Source organism: Manis javanica, chromosome 2, assembly GCF_040802235.1.
Source record: "Manis javanica isolate MJ-LG chromosome 2, MJ_LKY, whole genome shotgun sequence".
NCBI classification, from domain to species: domain Eukaryota; kingdom Metazoa; phylum Chordata; class Mammalia; order Pholidota; family Manidae; genus Manis; species Manis javanica.
Genome location: NC_133157.1, coordinates 204,698,925 through 204,717,449, shown reverse-complemented (window position 1 = coordinate 204,717,449; position 18,525 = coordinate 204,698,925). Strand labels below are relative to the sequence as shown.

Genomic DNA, 18,525 nt, shown 5'->3' with positions numbered 1-18,525 from the left:
CCATAGTGATTTTTCCTTTCTCATTTGTAGACACTCTTTTTTTCTTGATAAGTCTGGCTAGGGTTTTTTCTATTTTGCTTATTTCGTCAAAGAACCAGCTCCTGCTCTCATTGATTCTATTGTTTTATTCTTCTGGATTTTATTTAAGCCTGCTCCAATCTTTATTATGTCTCTCTTCTACTGACTTTGGGCCTCATTTGTTCTGCTTTTTCTAGTTTTGTTAATTGTGAGTTTAGACAGTTCATATCGGATTTTTCTTCTTTCCTGAGGCAGGCCTGTATTGCCATATACCTCCCTCTTAGCAGAGCCCTAGCTGCATCCCACAGATTTTGCATTGCTTGATCTGTTTTTATTCGGTCATTGATCCATTGATTATTTAGGAGCATGTTGTTAAGCCTCCATGGGTTTGTGGGTCTTTTCATTTTCTTTAAGTAACTTATTTCTAGTTTCATACCTTTGTGGTCTGAGAGGCTGGTTGGTTCAACATCAAAATTTTTGTATTTACTGATGTTCTTTTTTGTAGTCTAGTATATAATCTATTCTTGAAAATGTTCCATGTGCACCTGAGAAGAATGTGTATCCTGCGGCTTTTGGGTGGAGCATTCTGTAGATATCTGTTAGGTCCATCTGTTCTAATGTGTTGTTCAGTGCCTCTGTTTCCTTACTTATTTTCTGTCTGGTTGATCTGTACTTTGGAGTGAGTGGTGTGTTGAAGTCTCCTAAAATGAATGCATTGCATTCTATTTCCTCTTTTAATTCTGTTAGTATTTGTTTCACATATGTAGGTGCTCCTGTGTTGGGTGCATAGATATTTATAATGGTTATATCCTCTTGTTGGACTGACCCCTTTATCATTATGTAATGTCCTCCTTTGCTCTGGTGGCTTTCTTTGTTTTGAAGTCTACTTTGTCTGATACAAGTACTGTAACTCCTGCTTTTTTCTCCCTATTGTTTTCATGAAATATCTTTTTCCATCCCTTCACTTTTAGTCTGTGTATGTCTTTGGGTGAGTCTCTTTTAAGTGGCATATAGATGGGTCTTGCTTTTTTATCCATTCTATTGCCCTGTGCCTTTTGGTTGGTACATTCAGTCCATTTACATTTAGGGTGGTTATCAATAGGTATGTACTTATTGCCATTGCAGGTTTTACATTCATGGTTACCAAAGGTTCCAGGGAAACGTCCTTACTATCTAAGAGTCTAAGCTCACTTAGTGTACTATTACAAACACAGTCTAAAGATTCTTTTTTTTTCTCCTCCTTTTTCTTCCTCCTCCATTGTTTATATATTAAGTATCATATTCTGTACTCTTTGTCTATCCCTTAATCTACTTTGGGATAGTTGATTTAATTTTGCATTTGCTTAGTAAGTAATTGTTCTGCTTTCTTCAATGTGGTTTTATTACCTCTGGTGACTGCTATTTAGCTTTAGGAACACTTCCATCTATAGCAGTCCATCCAAGATACACTGCAGAGACAGTTTGTGGGAGGTAAATACTCGCAGCTTTTGCTTATTTCGAAATTGTTTGATCCCTCCTTCAATGTTAAATGATAACCTTGCCAGGTAGTGTATTCTTGCTTCTGCTTCATTGCATTAAATATATCCTGCCACTCCTTTCTGGCCTGTAAGTTTTCTGCTGAGAAGTCTGATGAGAGCCTGATGGGTTTTCCTCTGTATGTGATCTTTTCTCTCTCTCTCTAGCTTCTTTTTATATTTTGTCCTTATCCTTGATCTTTGCCATTTTAATTATTTTATGTTTTGGTGTTGTCTTCCTTGGGTCCCTTGTGTTGGGAGATCTGCGCACCTCAATGACCTGAGAGACTATCTCCTTCCCAAGATTGGGGAAGTTTTCAGCAATTACCTCCTCAAAGACACTTTCCCTTTTCCTCTTTCTTCTTCTTCTGATACCCCTGTAATACGAATATTGCTCTGGTTGGAATGGTCACACAGTTCTCTCAATATTCTTTCATTCCTAGAGATCTTTTTTCTGTGCCTCAGCTTCTTTGAATTCCTCTTCTTCAAATTTTTTTCATTTATCGTCTCCTCCACCATATCTAATCTGGTTTTAAATCTCCACACTGTATTCCATAATGAATGGATCTCTGTTCTGGATTCGTTCCTGCATTCTTGAGTATTTTTCTGTACCTACATGGATGTGTTTATGATTTTTGAAAAATCTCTTCAAGGAATATTGATGAGTCCATTTTCACTTAACCTCTTTTCTGGTGTTTTGGGGACTTTGGTTTGAACCAGGTTCCTTTGGCACTTCATATTTTGTATGTGGCACCCTCTAGGACCCTGAAGGCATACTCCCTGGAGTTACTAAGCCCATGGAGTGATGTCAGGGTCTCACCAGAGTGACACTGGTGACTGGGGGTTGGGAAGAGCTGTTTCCTGCTTCCTGGCTACTGTGCATCTCTCCACAGCCAGACTAGTCAGCTGAGCACACAGGTGTAAACCTCTATGCCTTGCATTTATAGCTGCTGTAGGCAGGACCTCCCTCTGGATGGACTGACACCAGGGCAGAGGCAGCTGGTTTGTAAGCCAGTGCCAACCTGCTGGAAGGTGCAGCAGGCTGCATATCATGGTGGAAGGCTTCGGAGCTGTGTAGCCAGCCAGGGGGATGGAGCACCTGAAGTTCCTGAAAAGTTCCCAACCTGCTGTGCAGAGTGCATCTGGACAATTTTGTCTACTGGTCCTTTCTTCTGAGTTGCAAGCCCTGTGCAATCCTTGCCCATTTAGTAGCCCTCTCACTGTTAGGAAGTCTCTCATACTGTCTGCCTTTCTTTTGTCCCAGAGCAGCTGGATGTGAATCCCTGTTTTCCACAACAGCTGGAATCTCAGTCTGTCCAACTATTCCTCCTGTCTTAGCTTTCCAATCCCACTAATCTTGAGCACCATCCAATATAGGTTCTTGCTCCCACAGCAGATCTCCAGGGCTGGGTGTTCAGCGATCCTAGGCCTACACCCCATCTCCACTCCATTTCTCTTCCTTCTTCCAGTGAGCTGGGGTGGGAGAAGAGCGTGGGTACCTCCAGATCATGGCTTTGGTATGTTACATTTTTTGAGGTCTGTTCTTTTCTCCAGGTGTAAGCAGTCTTGTGCTGCCTTCTTTCCTGTTGATCTTTTAGGGTTAGTTGTATTAACAATATTTTCATATTATATGTGGCTTTGGGAGGAGGTCTCTGTCTCACCTCTCAGATCGTCATCTTCAATCTTATCTACCTGACTTTAACCACTGTTACATGATAAAACTATCAAGTTATCAGGAAATAATTCCATATCGACTCAGCACTTGATATTTTACCTATTATATAAATATTTCTCCCTTTCCCCAATTGACTTGCTGGTTCTGGGGAACAGATACCTTAACATCACAATGCCATCTTGGTTAATTCTGAAATCGTCACAAGGGAGAATAAACACATTATAATACTGGTCAGCTACCTCTTTTTCCACTGCCACCTGATGTTTCTTGAGAAGCTTCTTCATTTTTGCAGCAAAGGTGTTATGCTGAGTTTCAAGGTCTTTCTCTAATCTGAGGCGATGCTCATCCATCTTAGCCTTTAACTTTTTTTCCAGATTCATGAGCTGTTTCTGATGTTGCTGTGTCATTCTCTTACAGCCAGACATTTGTTCTCTGAGCTGACTTTCCTGCTCATGTTCTGGCATTTCCCTTGTATCCTACAACAATGGAGAGGAAAGAATGAAGTAAAGCATAACATTTTTCTTTCAAAACCATCTTAGACCAGTCTACTATCAACTAAGTAGGTAACTCATGTAGGAGATCCCACTCAACAGCTTCTAATAAAATTTCATCTGAAAAAGCAGACAAGCTAGCTGGTTCTAAAATTTAAGTGGGAATGTAAAGGACCTAGAATAGCCAAAGTTTTGAGGAGGTATGAAAAGTTGGTAGATGTAAACTTCAGTAATCAAAACAGTGTGGTATTGGTATAAGGACAGGCTGAATAGAGCAAAGGAACACAGTAAAATCTGGGAACAGACCCACATATATTCAGTCAATTGTTTGCTACCAAAATGTCAAGTTAATTCAAAGAGGAAAGGAAAGTGTTTTTAACAAATCCTGCTTTAACAACTGGTTCTCTGCATTCAAAATAAATAAATGCTTAATCATGCTATACACAGAAATTAATTTGAAAAGAGTCACTTGACCTAAACCTAAAATCCAGAATCATGGAGCAGAGGAAAACACAGAATATTGTCATGACCTTGGGTTCAGCAAATATTTCTTGGGTATGACACAAAAAAACACTGAGTATGATGAAAAAAATGTACAAATTGGATTCTCGAATAGAGGCAAAATTCAGATAATGTAAGCTTAATCATTTAAAGTGAACAATTCAGTAGCATTTAGTATATTCATGATATTCTGTAACCACTGCCCCATTGTAAAGAAAAAAATGTACAAACTGGATTCTTAGAGACAAAATTCACATAATGTATGAATAATCATTTAAAGTAAACAATTCAGTAATATTTAGTATATTCATGATGTTCTGCAAGACTGCCTGTATCTGGTTACAAACCATATATAATACTTCAGAGGAAAACCCTGTATGTTTTAAGCAGTTGCTCCCTAATCTCCCCTTCTGGTATCCACCAATCTATTTTCTGTCTATGGATTTACCTATTTTGGATGTTTCATATAACATGTGACCTGTTGTGTCTGGCTTCTTTCACCTAGCATGTTTCCAAGGTTCATCCATATTGTATAGGATGTAACACTACTTCGTTTCTTTTTATAGCTGAATAATATTCCACTGTATGCACATGCCCTCATTTGTTTATCTATTTATTTGTCACTGGACCTCTGTGTTGTTTCCACCTTTTGGCTATTGTGAATACTGCTTTTATGAACATTTGTGTACATGCATTCGTTTAAGTACCTGCTTTCAATTGTTTTGGGTATATATCTAGGAGTAGAATTGCTGAGTCATGGAGAAACGCTATGTTTAACTTTTTGAGAAACCATCAACTGTTTACCACAGCAGCTGACACTTTACATTCTTACCAGCAATATACGGCAGGAGTTCCAATTTCTCCACGTGCTCCCTAGTTGTTATTTTCCATCTTTGTTTTTGTTTTTCTCTTTTAATAGCTAGCCATGTAACAAAACAGCAGCAGACTCACAGAGTCCAAGAAGGAACTAGCAGTTACCAAAGGAAAGGGGTGGGAAGGGTGGGTGAGAAGGCAGGGAGAAGAGGACTAAGGGGCATTATGATTAGTACACATAGTGTAGAGGGGGAGACGGGGAAGGCAGTAATAGCACAGAGAAGACAAGCAGTGATTCTATAGCATCTTACTATGCTGATGGACAGTGACTTCAATGGGGTGTTAGGTGGGAACTCAATAGTATGGGTGAATGTAGTAACCAGTGTTGCTCATGTGAAACCTTCATAAGATTGTATATCAATGATACCTTAACAACAACAACAAAATAACCGGCCATCCTAGTGGCTGTAAGGTGGTACTCATTGTAGTTTTGATTTGCGTTTCCCTAATGACTAAATATATTGAGTATTTTTTCATGTGCTGTTGGCCATTTGTATATATTCTTTGGATAAATGTCTGTTCAAGTTTTTAACACATTATTTAAAATTGAGGTATAGTTTATATATTAATTTGAATAGGTTTTTGGTGGAGTCTTTAGGGCTTTTTTTATGTAGTATCAGGTCATCTCTAAACAATGACAATTTCACTTCTTCCTTACTAGTGTGGGTGCCTTTTATTTCTTTTTCTTGCCTGATAATGTAGCTAGGACTTCCAATACTCTGTTGAATAAAAGTGTTGTGAGTAGGCATCCCTGTCTTATTCCTGATTTTAGAGGAAAAGTTTTTAGCTTTTTCATGGCCTTTACTCACTTTTAGTGGGTTGTTTGAATTGGATTTTAAAACTAAAAATTTTAATTTATCACAGACGGAGAAAAAATATTTGCAGGACATATCTGAGATAAACTACCTGTATGTTTCTTATGAAAGTCAAACATACATATGCCATATGACTTAGCCATTTTATCCTATGTATTTGTCACAGAAATTAAAACATCATGTTCAAAGACATATACATGTTTGTAGCATCTTAGTATGCTGATGGACAGTGACTGTACTGGGGTATGCAGTGGGGACTTGGTAATAAGGGGAGTCTAGTAACCATAGTGTTGCTCATGTAACTGTACATTAATGACACCAAAATGATAAAATAATAAATAAAAGTATTTATTTCATCTTCCACTTGCCCCTTAGCAACCTCTAATCTACTTTCTATGAATTTGCCTATTTTAGATATTTTGTATAAGTGGAATTCTAATAATATTTTTCCTTTTGTGTCTGGCTTATATCATTTAGCATTTTTTCAAGGTTCACTCACATTGTAGCATATATTAGAACACCGTTCCTTTTCACAGCTGAATAATATTCCATTGTGTGTGTGTGTGTGTGTGTGTGTATACACATACACTATGGTTTGTTTATTCATTCATGTGCTGATGAACACTTCGGCCGTTTCCATCTTTTAGCTATTGTGCCTAGTAACTTTTGGTGATACTGAAAGCAGTGAAGTTAAAAAGGAAGCATTCCTATCAATTGTGAAAAGGAGTTACCTGACCTTCCAATGTTTTCAAGAAAATTTAAAATCTTACACGTGAAAGTGTAGCAAACATCCACATTTCCCAAACTGAGAACTTGTAATTTTCTACAATTACACCCAGTTTTATTTTTAAAATGTAAATATTATGGAAAATCCAAAACTCACTTTTCATTATCACCTACCTTAAACCTTTCTCCACATCCCAATGGCAACCATTATCACTTTTATCATGTTGTATACTTACTATTTTTAAATACCTTCGTTTTCATCTAAGTAACTTCAAATAATACATTATATGGTATTTATTTATTTATTGTAAGATTTTTAAAATATTCTTTTTGCATTCTCAAAACATGTTTCCTAAATGCAGACATTAAACTGGGAATTAAAAAGCCTTTTGCCATTTTAAAATAAGTTGCCTAAATTATGTTCCATACTTCTGATACATTAAAGGAAAAAAAAACCCAAACTCTTAAACTAACCAGACTAGGAAAATTAGTTACCAAAGTTGAAATTTTTTTCACTGAAATCCAAATACTCACAGGTCTTGAACGGATGGCAGAATTATTAGACATAATTGTTTCGATTCCCTCCATCATGTGTAGCTCATACTTGCTATCTGAGGCATCCTGAAGAATGTTAACCCTACCGCTTTGACTCCTCGTCCAGTTGGACATACAGGGAATAGACTGATGACTTCCAATATTGTGCACTGCTCCTGTCTGTCCAACACCGTGATCTTGGTCCTGAGGGAAAAGAGTATTAGACTCAAGTATCTTTATCTCCTGAATTTTATATTATTAGCACCTAGCACACCGCTTGGCACACACAGTCTTCAGAATGTTAGTGGTCTATTTTGAGAAATTCCTTGTATTTGCCAAGACCAGAACGTTTATCAGTTGTTAGTTGGCAGATTAAAAATGTGACCAACTAGTAAATACCAAAAAGCCAAACCAAGTCTGTGAAAAAGTTAATCAGAGTTATTTCCAAAGTATAGTCTTTTCTCTAAAATTTTTGACATTACTTTGAAATCCATTTCTCCTACACATCTCATGGGGTATACACAGAGATGCCGCTCATTTCTCAATGATTCCAATGGTGAAAACAAACCCCAACCTTTTTTTTAATCTTATAAACATCCCTTTTAGTAATTTTCTATTGAAGCCTTTCATATTTCTTTTCTTCTCAGAATGTAGTCTTTAGCCTAAACTTCTTCCACTAAGTAATTTAATATTAATTCCTATCTATTTTTATGTAAAATTAAATATTGCATATATATTTAATCATAATTGGAAGACTGTTCTTCCCAAGAAACCCAGCAAACTTTGGTATTTGGGCACCAATATTAGAGTCTTACCATACCAAACCTCTTTAAGATATGCAGAATAATAAATACAGACCCATGGTATATAGAGGATCTTTTCTTACATCCACAGCCTTAAAAAGTTGCTGTTATTCTAATGTTTAATGACATTAGAATTTTATTAATTTCACTTTACTAAAGCATTTCATATACCTAAAATAGCCCCAATTTTCTTGTGACTACTCTTAGAAGTAAAACCAGTATCAAAAATACCAAAATTGTATGTAAGAAAGTCTTCTATTTTATAGTTCATTAATTATGTAGTGTTATTAAAAAGAAAAGCAACTACTACTCCTGTTTTCAGAATGCAGGGATCTTTCTCAACAGAAAGCAATAAAAAAGAATCAAAGCTTTGGCACTGGGACATGAGCAAAGAAGAAAACAGAAAATACTTGGACTAAAAAACATAGCTCCACAAATCATAAGCTTTATATTTTCCTTTGAGGAAGTTCTGTAACATTTCTACTGCAAATTTGGAAACATGGCAACATGGAAACAACTTGGTCTCAAGAGTAATATATGAATCAGAACCCATATGCTTCTACAGTAAGTTAGTTAACCACTCTGAGCATTACTTTCCTCACCTATAAAATGAGTATTTTAGAACCATCTAGAGGAATTAATCCCTATACACAACTGAAAAGAATGAAGTGTTCTTACTAACAGAATAAGAATGCTTGGTAATTTTTTCCCCCCAGGATAAATTTAGCTAAGTCACATGTTTATTTTATTTATTTTTTCACTTATTTTTAAAAAAGCAAGAAATTTCCAATTTAATAAACATATATCAAACATTACACAAAAGGCACTGGGGGAGAGGTTTATACAATAAACAAGATAAGGACAATGGGTGGTAATTCTAATGACTTCTCTGTGAGCACCGTCAACTTCCAAAGCCTGTAATTTCAAATACTTCCAAAAGCGTGTCCCATGCCATCAGACAATCAGGCAAAAAAGTGTTCAGTAGACCAGAATTTAGGGAGGGACTAGATTAAATAAAAGTTGAACAGGTTTCTCTGATAAAAGACTTCACAGAGCTTTACTAGCTAATGTACACTACCAAGAGGTTGGTTTAAAGAATGCAAAACCTTTTCCTCCACCTGGGACCTTAGAGAATCACTGTGAAGACACAATCTGGAAACCACTGATAGAAAAGATTCCTGGCAAGAAAAGTTCCATAAGGAAAGAAGCCAATAAGGAGACCCCAATACTTGAGCCGTTTCTAAGTTATTACCTTTTCTTCCTGTGCTTCTGCTGCTGGCCCTTTATGTGCCTCCCGGGAAAGGACCTTCTTTGTCTTTTGATTGCGCAGATTCTCCAGCACTCTTTTTTTCTCTTCCTTTGCCCTTCGAAGGAGATCTCTTACCACTGCTGTAGGGCGCTCCCGAAGAAGAAACGGGTGCTGGTTAAGAGTAGAAGGCAAAAGTCAGGTTGAGACCTATATATTTTTTCATTCAGATCAAATGAATCCCTTCTTGGACCCTAGAGTTACAGACAATGCATGTAATCTATAGTTATCTAATTCTGCTATGCTTTTTACTTCCTATATTCATAAAATTTAATTTACATGTATACACTCTGTGCCTACATAACTTCCCCTGTACTTTTTATGAAAACTTTGAACATGACACCTTTGTTGGCCAAATGAAAGGGCAGAGTTGAAATAATCAGAGTCTAAGTAAACATTAAGAATTAAGTCCAAATAGAGCCCTAAGTAAACGCTTACAAATTCTTAGAACTGGTCTCATAGAGGAGACACTATCAGTTCTGAATTACGTTAGATTTCAACAGGAATGTATTTACTGATGGTGAATCACATAACATACTACTTGGGTATAATGGGTTCTTTATGTTGCTTAAATGAAACTTCATAAAACACTAGCAGTTGATTAAAAGACATTATGTATTAGTGATTTTTACCATTAATATTTAATAAAGCTTAAGATTATTCAGTACAGAAAAGTAGAAAGAACAATTCTACTATAAGATTATCATTGTTACATTTGGTATTTTTTGGATATTTATTTCTTCTCAGAAATTTTCTGTGTATAGATTTTGTTTTGTAGTTAGCACACAGACTGCAGAAATATGACTTGTGCACTGGAGTTCATGAGATGATCTTGAACTCTTTTAAGACTTTTACCTCTTTTATTAGCTCAAATTTATTTCTTCTCTGAAGAGTTGTAACTATATATTATTCTCTTTTTATTGCTATAAGTATTATGTTATTTCAACTCATAATGCCTACAGACTATTTCATCAAAGGTTCATGCCAAAATTACATAACCATTATTCTAATTCTGGATAATTATTCTCAATTTTTCATTCTGAGATAAATACCTTCACACAGTAAGTCACTTTTTTCCATTTTATTTTTTTCCTTATGACAGACTGCAACAGAAATGTGATTAGGCCAAAGGGAAGGATGCACTTGACAGATTCTTCCTATCACTTCCCATAATGTCAATATACAAAATGGACCACGTAAATGAATACATATGCAGGTTTGGGATCACCCAAGGTCAAGTATCCATTCCTGGTGGGTTGGGTTATTACCAAAAGAGCTTCTTTTGCCTTCATTTAGGCAAATGTAAGAAGCCAGTCACATTCTTCCTTTTCCTGAGCCTTAGCTTGGTATGTACCACTATTTATAATATTCGGTCTTTTCTATCCGAAAATAATATATCTTGTAATTCTAAGTTATTTAATAGTTTTCTACAAATGGATCCTGCTTATTTTTCACTTAATATAGTATAGCTATAATTCATAGCTATACTAAATCTTTTGTTGCTATTGTGAATACCTAGTTTTTTGGCTTTCATTTGAGACTGTAAGTGTGCTTAAGGCCTAGAATTCCCTAAGTGTTACTGAAACTTTATACTGCTCTTCTACATACTGTAGGTACAAATAACCCTACTGAATATGTACATGGATCCTTTCAATATCCTTGCATATTGAACTGCGTGTTAGTGAGAATAAACTGAACTTCTTTGAAATTCTAAAACATTCATGCTGAAAGTCTAATTTTCTAGTGAAAAATCCACAAAATTCCTTAGGGTCACAAAAAGATAGTCAACTGCTACACACTAATGCCTTATCTAGATGTTTTAATAACTATATTAAATCAAACAATACTATTATTCCTATTAATAAGATGTCAACCTCTAAATGAAAACATTTTTGAGAACAGAAAGCATATACTAATAATTTATTTAAATTAGATAACCAAACCTATTGAGAAATGAATAGAATTCACATTACTTTCAAAATATTTTCATTGCTAAGTTACAAAAACATATTTCTCAACAGGAAACAAAAATGTGATATCCATTTTTTACGGTTCTTTTGAAATCTCTTTTCTCCCACAGTATTTATGTAAATCTATTACACATCATTTCTCTTCCTTTCATATTACTTTATATAGGACAGATCGATATATAAAGTATGGTAGATAACAAAAATTAAATCCAAAGTTAAACTATGCTTTGCCACCTCTGAAATGACATTGTTCCATATGAGTTAAAATTTGTAGTTGTAACTCATGAATATACTCTTGCACATATAAAAATTAAGTCATTTAGTACTACGATACTGAATATTTAACTATATATTCTATTCAGACATGGTAAAAGCAGTTAATTTTGAAAAACAAATGAAAACCTTAGCAACTAAGAAAATTTCCAAGAAAGAATGGTATTATGAAATTAGTAGTTTAGCAAAAACCAGTACAGCATACTTAATATTGATTCTGAATTAAAGAAGAATAAAACACATTCTTTAAAATAATTTCTTAGGTGTACAAAACAGAGTATAACTGACCTTTAAAAGTTTCTTTGATGTAGGGCGATCTTTAGGGTTTTTCTGGAGGCAAGACTCTACAAAGTTGCAAAAAGAACTGGACCTATTGTAAAGGAAAGTATTAAGTGAACATATTGCTATTTCCTTTAAAAACACATCCACAAATCAAGGCATGTCCCTATGGGTGGGAGGGAGAATAGAAATCATAAAAAAAAAAGCAGACACAATACACTATATATTTCATCATGTAAGTATATAAAAAGCTGTGCAAAGCAACTAATGAATCTTTACCATTTTCAATAGAAAATGGTATTTTTGCACACATTATTTTAAAATCCTGCTCTCACATACTTAAGTATCACAACTCATTCTACATTGCGGTAAATTATGGAAGTCAGTCATTTTCCTTTTTGCATTCAAATCTAAGATAATATTCTTCTTAGTATTTTTTTTTCTTTTCTCTAGACACATCTCGTTCTTGCTTGGCCCTTAGATCATCTTCCATATAGCATGTTTCAGAACATCACGTTATTTGTTTTGGAAAGAACAATTTTTAATACATAAGTATTTAGTGTCCTTGAGCAAATGGACAAAAGTTCCAGAAAACAATAAAAAATTTTTTTAAAAAATTAGAATTCTGTAACATACTATAGTATAGTGTTACTGATGAGAGTTCAGTAAGGCAGTAAGTAAAAAATATTTCATCAATGTTTGTCATCAATATTCAAATAAGATTTAATTCTTTTATACAAGAATTCTGTTTTGAATCCCCAAAGTATCAAACAGTGTAAAGACAGCCTGTGTTTCGTGTATATATTATTCAGATGTACCATAATAAACTCTGAGCCAAGATTTCTTCAAAATATCTCTACCTGAAGCAGCAAAGACCTGTGAACTTGCATTAATAATGTAATGATAAAAAATGAATTATTCCTAATTTATGCATCTTACTTGTGAATTTTAAAGTATTTGTTAAGTATTTGTTAAGTACGGTAGGTAGTCCCCCAGGAATGTTTCAAATGCTAGATACACCTGAAGACTTTCCCATTAAAATTTTCTATCACTGATAAAAATCCTTCTTTCCTAAAATTGTCCATCTGTTCTCAATAAACTTCTTTACATGAATAACAGTATTATCAAAGAAGCACTAGGAGATGGAACATCAAACCACATTTGGAATAATAAATAATAACAATTAGAATCATCCAAAAATTATGATCTGGTAATTCTGATAAATTATCAAATCATTTTTACCTGAGTTTTATACCATATAAATCATAAACCCTACCCCAATCAAATATCTGTACAGGTTGTGGCAATATATATATTGCAGTTTTAAAATATGAATGTTTAAATCATGCTATTTATTATAAAATCAGGGTTGTATGTGTCACTAAGATACAAAAAATATATTACTTTTTATACAAAAGCCATACTTTTTGCTCCCATGTACCATCATCTATCTTTTATTTCTGAACTGAGTCACATATATGCTATGAAAAGTAGAGATAATAAAGGATAAACATGATGTAAGGATAAAATAAAGCTATTTTAATATTTTTTCAGGTTGTATACACTTCACCTTATTGACATGAAATCATTTTGATAACATTATGAAAAAGTATTTAAATTTTACCATGTTGAACAATATATTGTTCTCAGCCATACTCACCATTCATTAGACTGTAATGTAGGGGGGTTATTTCTGGTAATGTGATATAAGACATGCCTTGCACTTATATCAAATAAAGGAGGATCCCTTTCCGCTATAAAAGAAATAAAACTTCCTGTTATATATGTGCCTGTTATACAGAAGCATGGAAGCACTGTTAGTTTTTTTTTTCAAATAAACCCCAACTTAGGAAAAAAGTTGCAAGTAGCGTTCAGAGAACTTAGTTAAGTGAGTCAATAGAGAGGAAATTACAGCCCTGATGCACACCTCTAAATAGTGTATTTTTCCAATAAACAAGAACATTCTAACAAAACCTAATAGTCATTACATCAGACCATTAATATGAACACATGACTATTATCTAATCTCAAGCTCTATTGTAGTTTCAATCAAATGTCCCAATAATGTCCTTTGTAGCAAAAATGACCTTTGATCATCTGCATGCTTAAAGGAAATTCTCCATTTTTTCTAAGTTTTAAACTTACACAGAACTGTTCATAAAATATTTCTATAATCCTTTCAATATGTGTAAAATCTGGAGTGATGTCACCTGTCATTCCTGATATTGGTTGTTTGTGTCTTCCTTCTGTTCAAACTAGCTAGAGGTTTATTAATTTCATCAATTTTCCCAAAGAACTAATTTGTGATCTCATTCATTTTCTCTATTGTTTTCATTTTCTATTTAATTGATTTCTGTTTTGATCTTTTCGGGTCTCTTTGTTCTGTTTACTGTGGATTGAAATTGCCCTTCTTTTTCTACTCTAAAGGTGACAGTTGAAGTCATGACCTTGACAATTCACAAGTATACAATTTTGACTCTCGAATATCCCTCAGTTTGGCTTTGTGCTGTTATTTCCACATCTCTGGCAGGAATATCACATAGAATACGCTTTTCTCAGTGTATTCTACGATGATCCTATAGAACAGGTCCATGGTTTCAGATCGTCTTGTGATTGTTGGTGATCACTTTGATCACTTACGGCCATTCCACAAGGTTTCATGGTGAAGTTTCACTTTTTTCCTTTGTAATTATTAAGTATTTGTGAAAAGATACTTGAATCCATATAAATATTCTGTTTTGCATAAAGATCATTTTATTCTCTTATTGTATAGATTTAGATTCTTCATTTAATAACTTATAACCTGCTACTATCATTTATTTTGATGTTGAAATTGTTTCATTTTTGAGCAGTTGAGAATCTTTTTAGCCGACTTGTGCCTTTCCGGCATGGCTCCATCATTCCCTGCTCAGCTCCTTGCTCTCTGGCCCACTAAGATGTTCCAGAATCATCTTATGCTTTCCCTACTGTGGACACGGCTCCAAGGAGCTGTGGCAGGCAGTGTGCTCACTGCTACTGCCCGTGTCACTTCTCTTAGATCCTGTCAGTGGATAAAGGAAGGGAACACACACGTCCCTCATCTATTTGTATTCATACTTGCACATTAAATATCTTTAGTTGTTTATTGAAAACAACTGAGTTCACTATAATATCTCAAATCCAATGCTATAGTACTATTTATTCGAGCCTTCTCTTTCCATTATTTGTAGCACCATTCTCGGACAGTAAGAAACCTCACTCTCATTATCCTTAATATATTTGATGACTCGCCACTGTACACAGCCAGTCTCCCATCTTGGCCACCACCCTTTCCCTTTTACCCCTTCAAGTTTTCAAACCCCATTCCAAGCCTGTCTACAGTATGAATGTCCACTTCATCCCCTCAGTTTCTGACACCCCATATAAACTGGATCACTTTCTGCAGTGAGGCCCTCCTCATCAGCCCTCAGGAGGGAAGCCCCCTTCCTTTCAATCAGGCACTGCCACTGTGTCACGTGACCCAACCCCAAATGTGGACGTGCTCCTTGGCCTCTGACACCCCATGCTGGGCTACTTCCAGGTCTGAATGCTTTGGTTACCCCACCAGGACTCTGAATCTCCAAACTTGACTGCCGCCCTCCCTGCACAGGTTCTGCTTCCACATACAAGGCATTCTGTCTGTGGGAACTCCCTCCTCTCCTCACAGGACTCTGACACGCCACGCCGGGCTACCATGGCTCAGCAGGTGACATGGACACCTACTTTATACTGTCCTCCCAACAGCTTTAAGAATGAGTAGTTTGATCCAGGAAAGGGAAGGGATTACTGAAGAAATTCTTAATAAAATGACTCGTGTTTCTACTGTGATTTATAAAAGTATTCAAAAATTCTAAGTGGTGTACCATCGATCTGTCAAACCAGAGTGTGATTTTTGATCTGTCATTTACTATAAAGCTGAACATCTCTATTTACTCAAAGAACACTGAACTTAGCTAAAAACCATAGAGATTCACTAAATCTAGACTGCGGTAGCCTTCAGTGGATTCAAAGGATATTTTCCATTTCAAATATTTTTTTAATTGAGGTATCATTGATATTCAATCTTATATTAGTTTCAAGTATACAACACAGTGGATCAACAGTCACCCATATTAAATCCTCACCCCCACTACAGCAGTTACTGTCAACATAGGAAAATGTTACAGAAGCAGTGCTTATATTTTCCATGCGATACTACTATCCGGGTGACCAACTTATGACTGAAAATTTTTGTGCCCTTTTATTGCCCTCACCCTCAACTACTCACCCCAATCCCTCCCCCACAGTAACCACCAGTCACTACTCAGTGTCTATAAGTCTACTGCTACTGTGTTCCTTTTGTTTTGTGTTTAGATTCCACAAATAAGTGAAATCATATGGTATTTTGTCTCTGCCTGGCTTATTTCACTTAGCATAATACCCTTTAGGTTGATCCATGTTGTTACAAATGGCAGGATTTCTTTTCTTCTTATGGCTGAATAATATTCCATTGTGTATATGTACTGTATCCAGCACAATTATCATTTAAATATGAAGGAGGGATTAAACAATTCCCAGACAAGCAAAAGTTGAGGTAATTTGCCTCCCACAAACCACGTCTACAGGGTATCTTAGAGGGACTTCTCTACATGGAAGCACTCCTAAAAAGAGCACAGAAGAAAACACCCAACATATGAAGAATGGAGGAGGAATAAGAAGGGAGAGAAATAATCATCAGACTGTGTTTATAATAGCTTCATAAGCGAGCTGAGTTAGAAAGTAAGGTAGTAAAGAAGCGAACCTTGAACCTTTGGTAACCACAAATCTAAAGCGTGAAATGGCAATAAGTACACATCTTTCAGTAATCACCCTAAATGTAAATGAACTGAATGCACCAATCAAAAGACACAGATTAACAGAATGGATAAAAAAGCAAGACCCATCTATATGCTGCTTACAAGAGACTCACCTCAAACCCAAAGACATGCACAGAATAAAAGTCAAGCGATGGAAAAAGATATTTGATACAAACAACAGGAAGAAAAAAGCAGGTGTTGCAATACTAGTATCAGACAAAATAGACTTCAAAACAAAGAAAGAAACAAGAGGTAAAGAAGGACACTACATAATGATAAAGGACTCAGTCCAACAAGAGGATATAACCATTATAAACATATATGCACCCAATATAGGAGCACATATATATGTGAAACAAATACTAACAGAATTAAGTGAGGAAATAGAATGCAATGTATTCACACCACTCACTCCAAAGGACAGATCCACCAGACAGAAAATAAGTAAGGACACAGAGGCACTGAACAACACACTAGAACAGGTGGACCTAATAGACATCCATAAAAATCTACATCCAAAAGTAACAGGATACACATTCTGCTCACGTGCACATGGAATATTCTCCAGAATAGACCACATACTAGACCACAAAAAGAGCCTCAGTACATTCAAAAGATAGAAATCCTACCAACCAACTTTTCAGACCACAAAGGTATAAACTAGAAATAAATTGTACAAAGAAAGCAAAAAGGCTCACAAACACATGGAGGCTTAACAACATGTCCTAAATAATCAATGGATCAACAACCAAATCAAAATGGAGATCCAGCAATATATGGAAACAAATGACAACAACAACACAAAGCCTCAACTTCTGTGGGACGCATCAAAAGCAGTCTTAAGAGGCAAGTATATAGCAATCCAGGCATATTTAACGAAGGAAGAACAATCCCAAATGAATAGTCTAATGTCACAATTATTGAAACTGGAAAAAGAAGAACAAATGAGACCTAAGGTCAGCAGATGGAAGGACATAATAAAGATCAGAGAAGAAATAAATAAAATTGAGAAGAATTAAACAATAGAAAAAAAATCAATGAAACCAAGAGCTGGTTCTTCAAGAAAATAAACAAAATAGCTAAGCCTCTAGCCAGACTTCTTAAGAGAGAAAGAGAGTTAACACACATCAACAGAATCAGAAACAAGAAAGGAAAAATCACAACAGACCCCACAAAAATACAAAGAATTATTAGAGAATACTATGGAAACATATATGCTAACAAGCTGGGAAACCTAGGAGAAATGGACTTCCTAGAAAAATACAGCCTTGCAAGACTGACCCAGAAAGAAACAGAAAATCTAAACAGACCAATTAACAGCAACAAAATTGAAGTGCTAATCAAAAAACTACCCAAGAACAAAACCCCTGGGCCAGATGGATTTACCTTGGAATTTTATCAGACATACAGAGAAGACATAATACCCATTTTCCTTAAAGTTTTCCAAAATTAGAAGAGGAGGGAATACTCCCAAACACATTCTATGAAGCCAAAATCACCCTAATACCAAAACCAGGCAAAGACCCCGGCAAAAAAGAAAACTACAGACCAATATCCCTGATGAACATAGATGCAAAAATACTCAACAAAATACGATCATACATCATGACCAAGTGGAATTCATCCCAGGGATGCAAGGATGGTACGACAGTCGAAAATCCATCAACATCATCCACCACATCAACAAAAAGAAGGAAACAACACATGATCATCTCCATAAATGCTGAAAAAGCATTCGACAAAATTCAATATCCATTCATGATAAAAACTCTTAACAAAATGGGCATAGAGGGCAAGTACCTCAACATAATAAAGGCCATATATGATAAACCCACAGTTAACATCATACCAAATAGCGAGAGGCTGAAAGCTTTTCCTCTGAGATCGGGAACAA

The 18,525-nt window shown here is 35.5% G+C and overlaps 2 protein-coding genes across 3 annotated transcripts in view; one reads left to right on the top strand and one right to left on the bottom strand.

Annotated features, from left to right (window-relative positions):
* Window positions 1–18,525, bottom strand: part of LOC140848000 (serine/threonine-protein kinase TAO1-like) — a 398,025-nt gene that overhangs the window by 39,174 nt on the left and 340,326 nt on the right. For both annotated transcript variants that reach the window (XM_073230047.1, XM_073230048.1), the window contains exons 12-16: window positions 13,439–13,532; window positions 11,788–11,869; window positions 9,203–9,370; window positions 7,148–7,351; window positions 3,447–3,683 (exon numbers count right to left, since the gene is read on the bottom strand). In XM_073230047.1, coding sequence (XP_073086148.1) covers window positions 3,447–3,683; window positions 7,148–7,351; window positions 9,203–9,370; window positions 11,788–11,869; window positions 13,439–13,532 — 785 coding nt within the window. The remainder of the gene's footprint in view (window positions 1–3,446; window positions 3,684–7,147; window positions 7,352–9,202; window positions 9,371–11,787; window positions 11,870–13,438; window positions 13,533–18,525) is intronic.
* Window positions 1–18,525, top strand: part of LOC140848002 (serine/threonine-protein kinase TAO3-like) — a 66,134-nt gene that overhangs the window by 30,549 nt on the left and 17,060 nt on the right. The window lies entirely within an intron of this gene.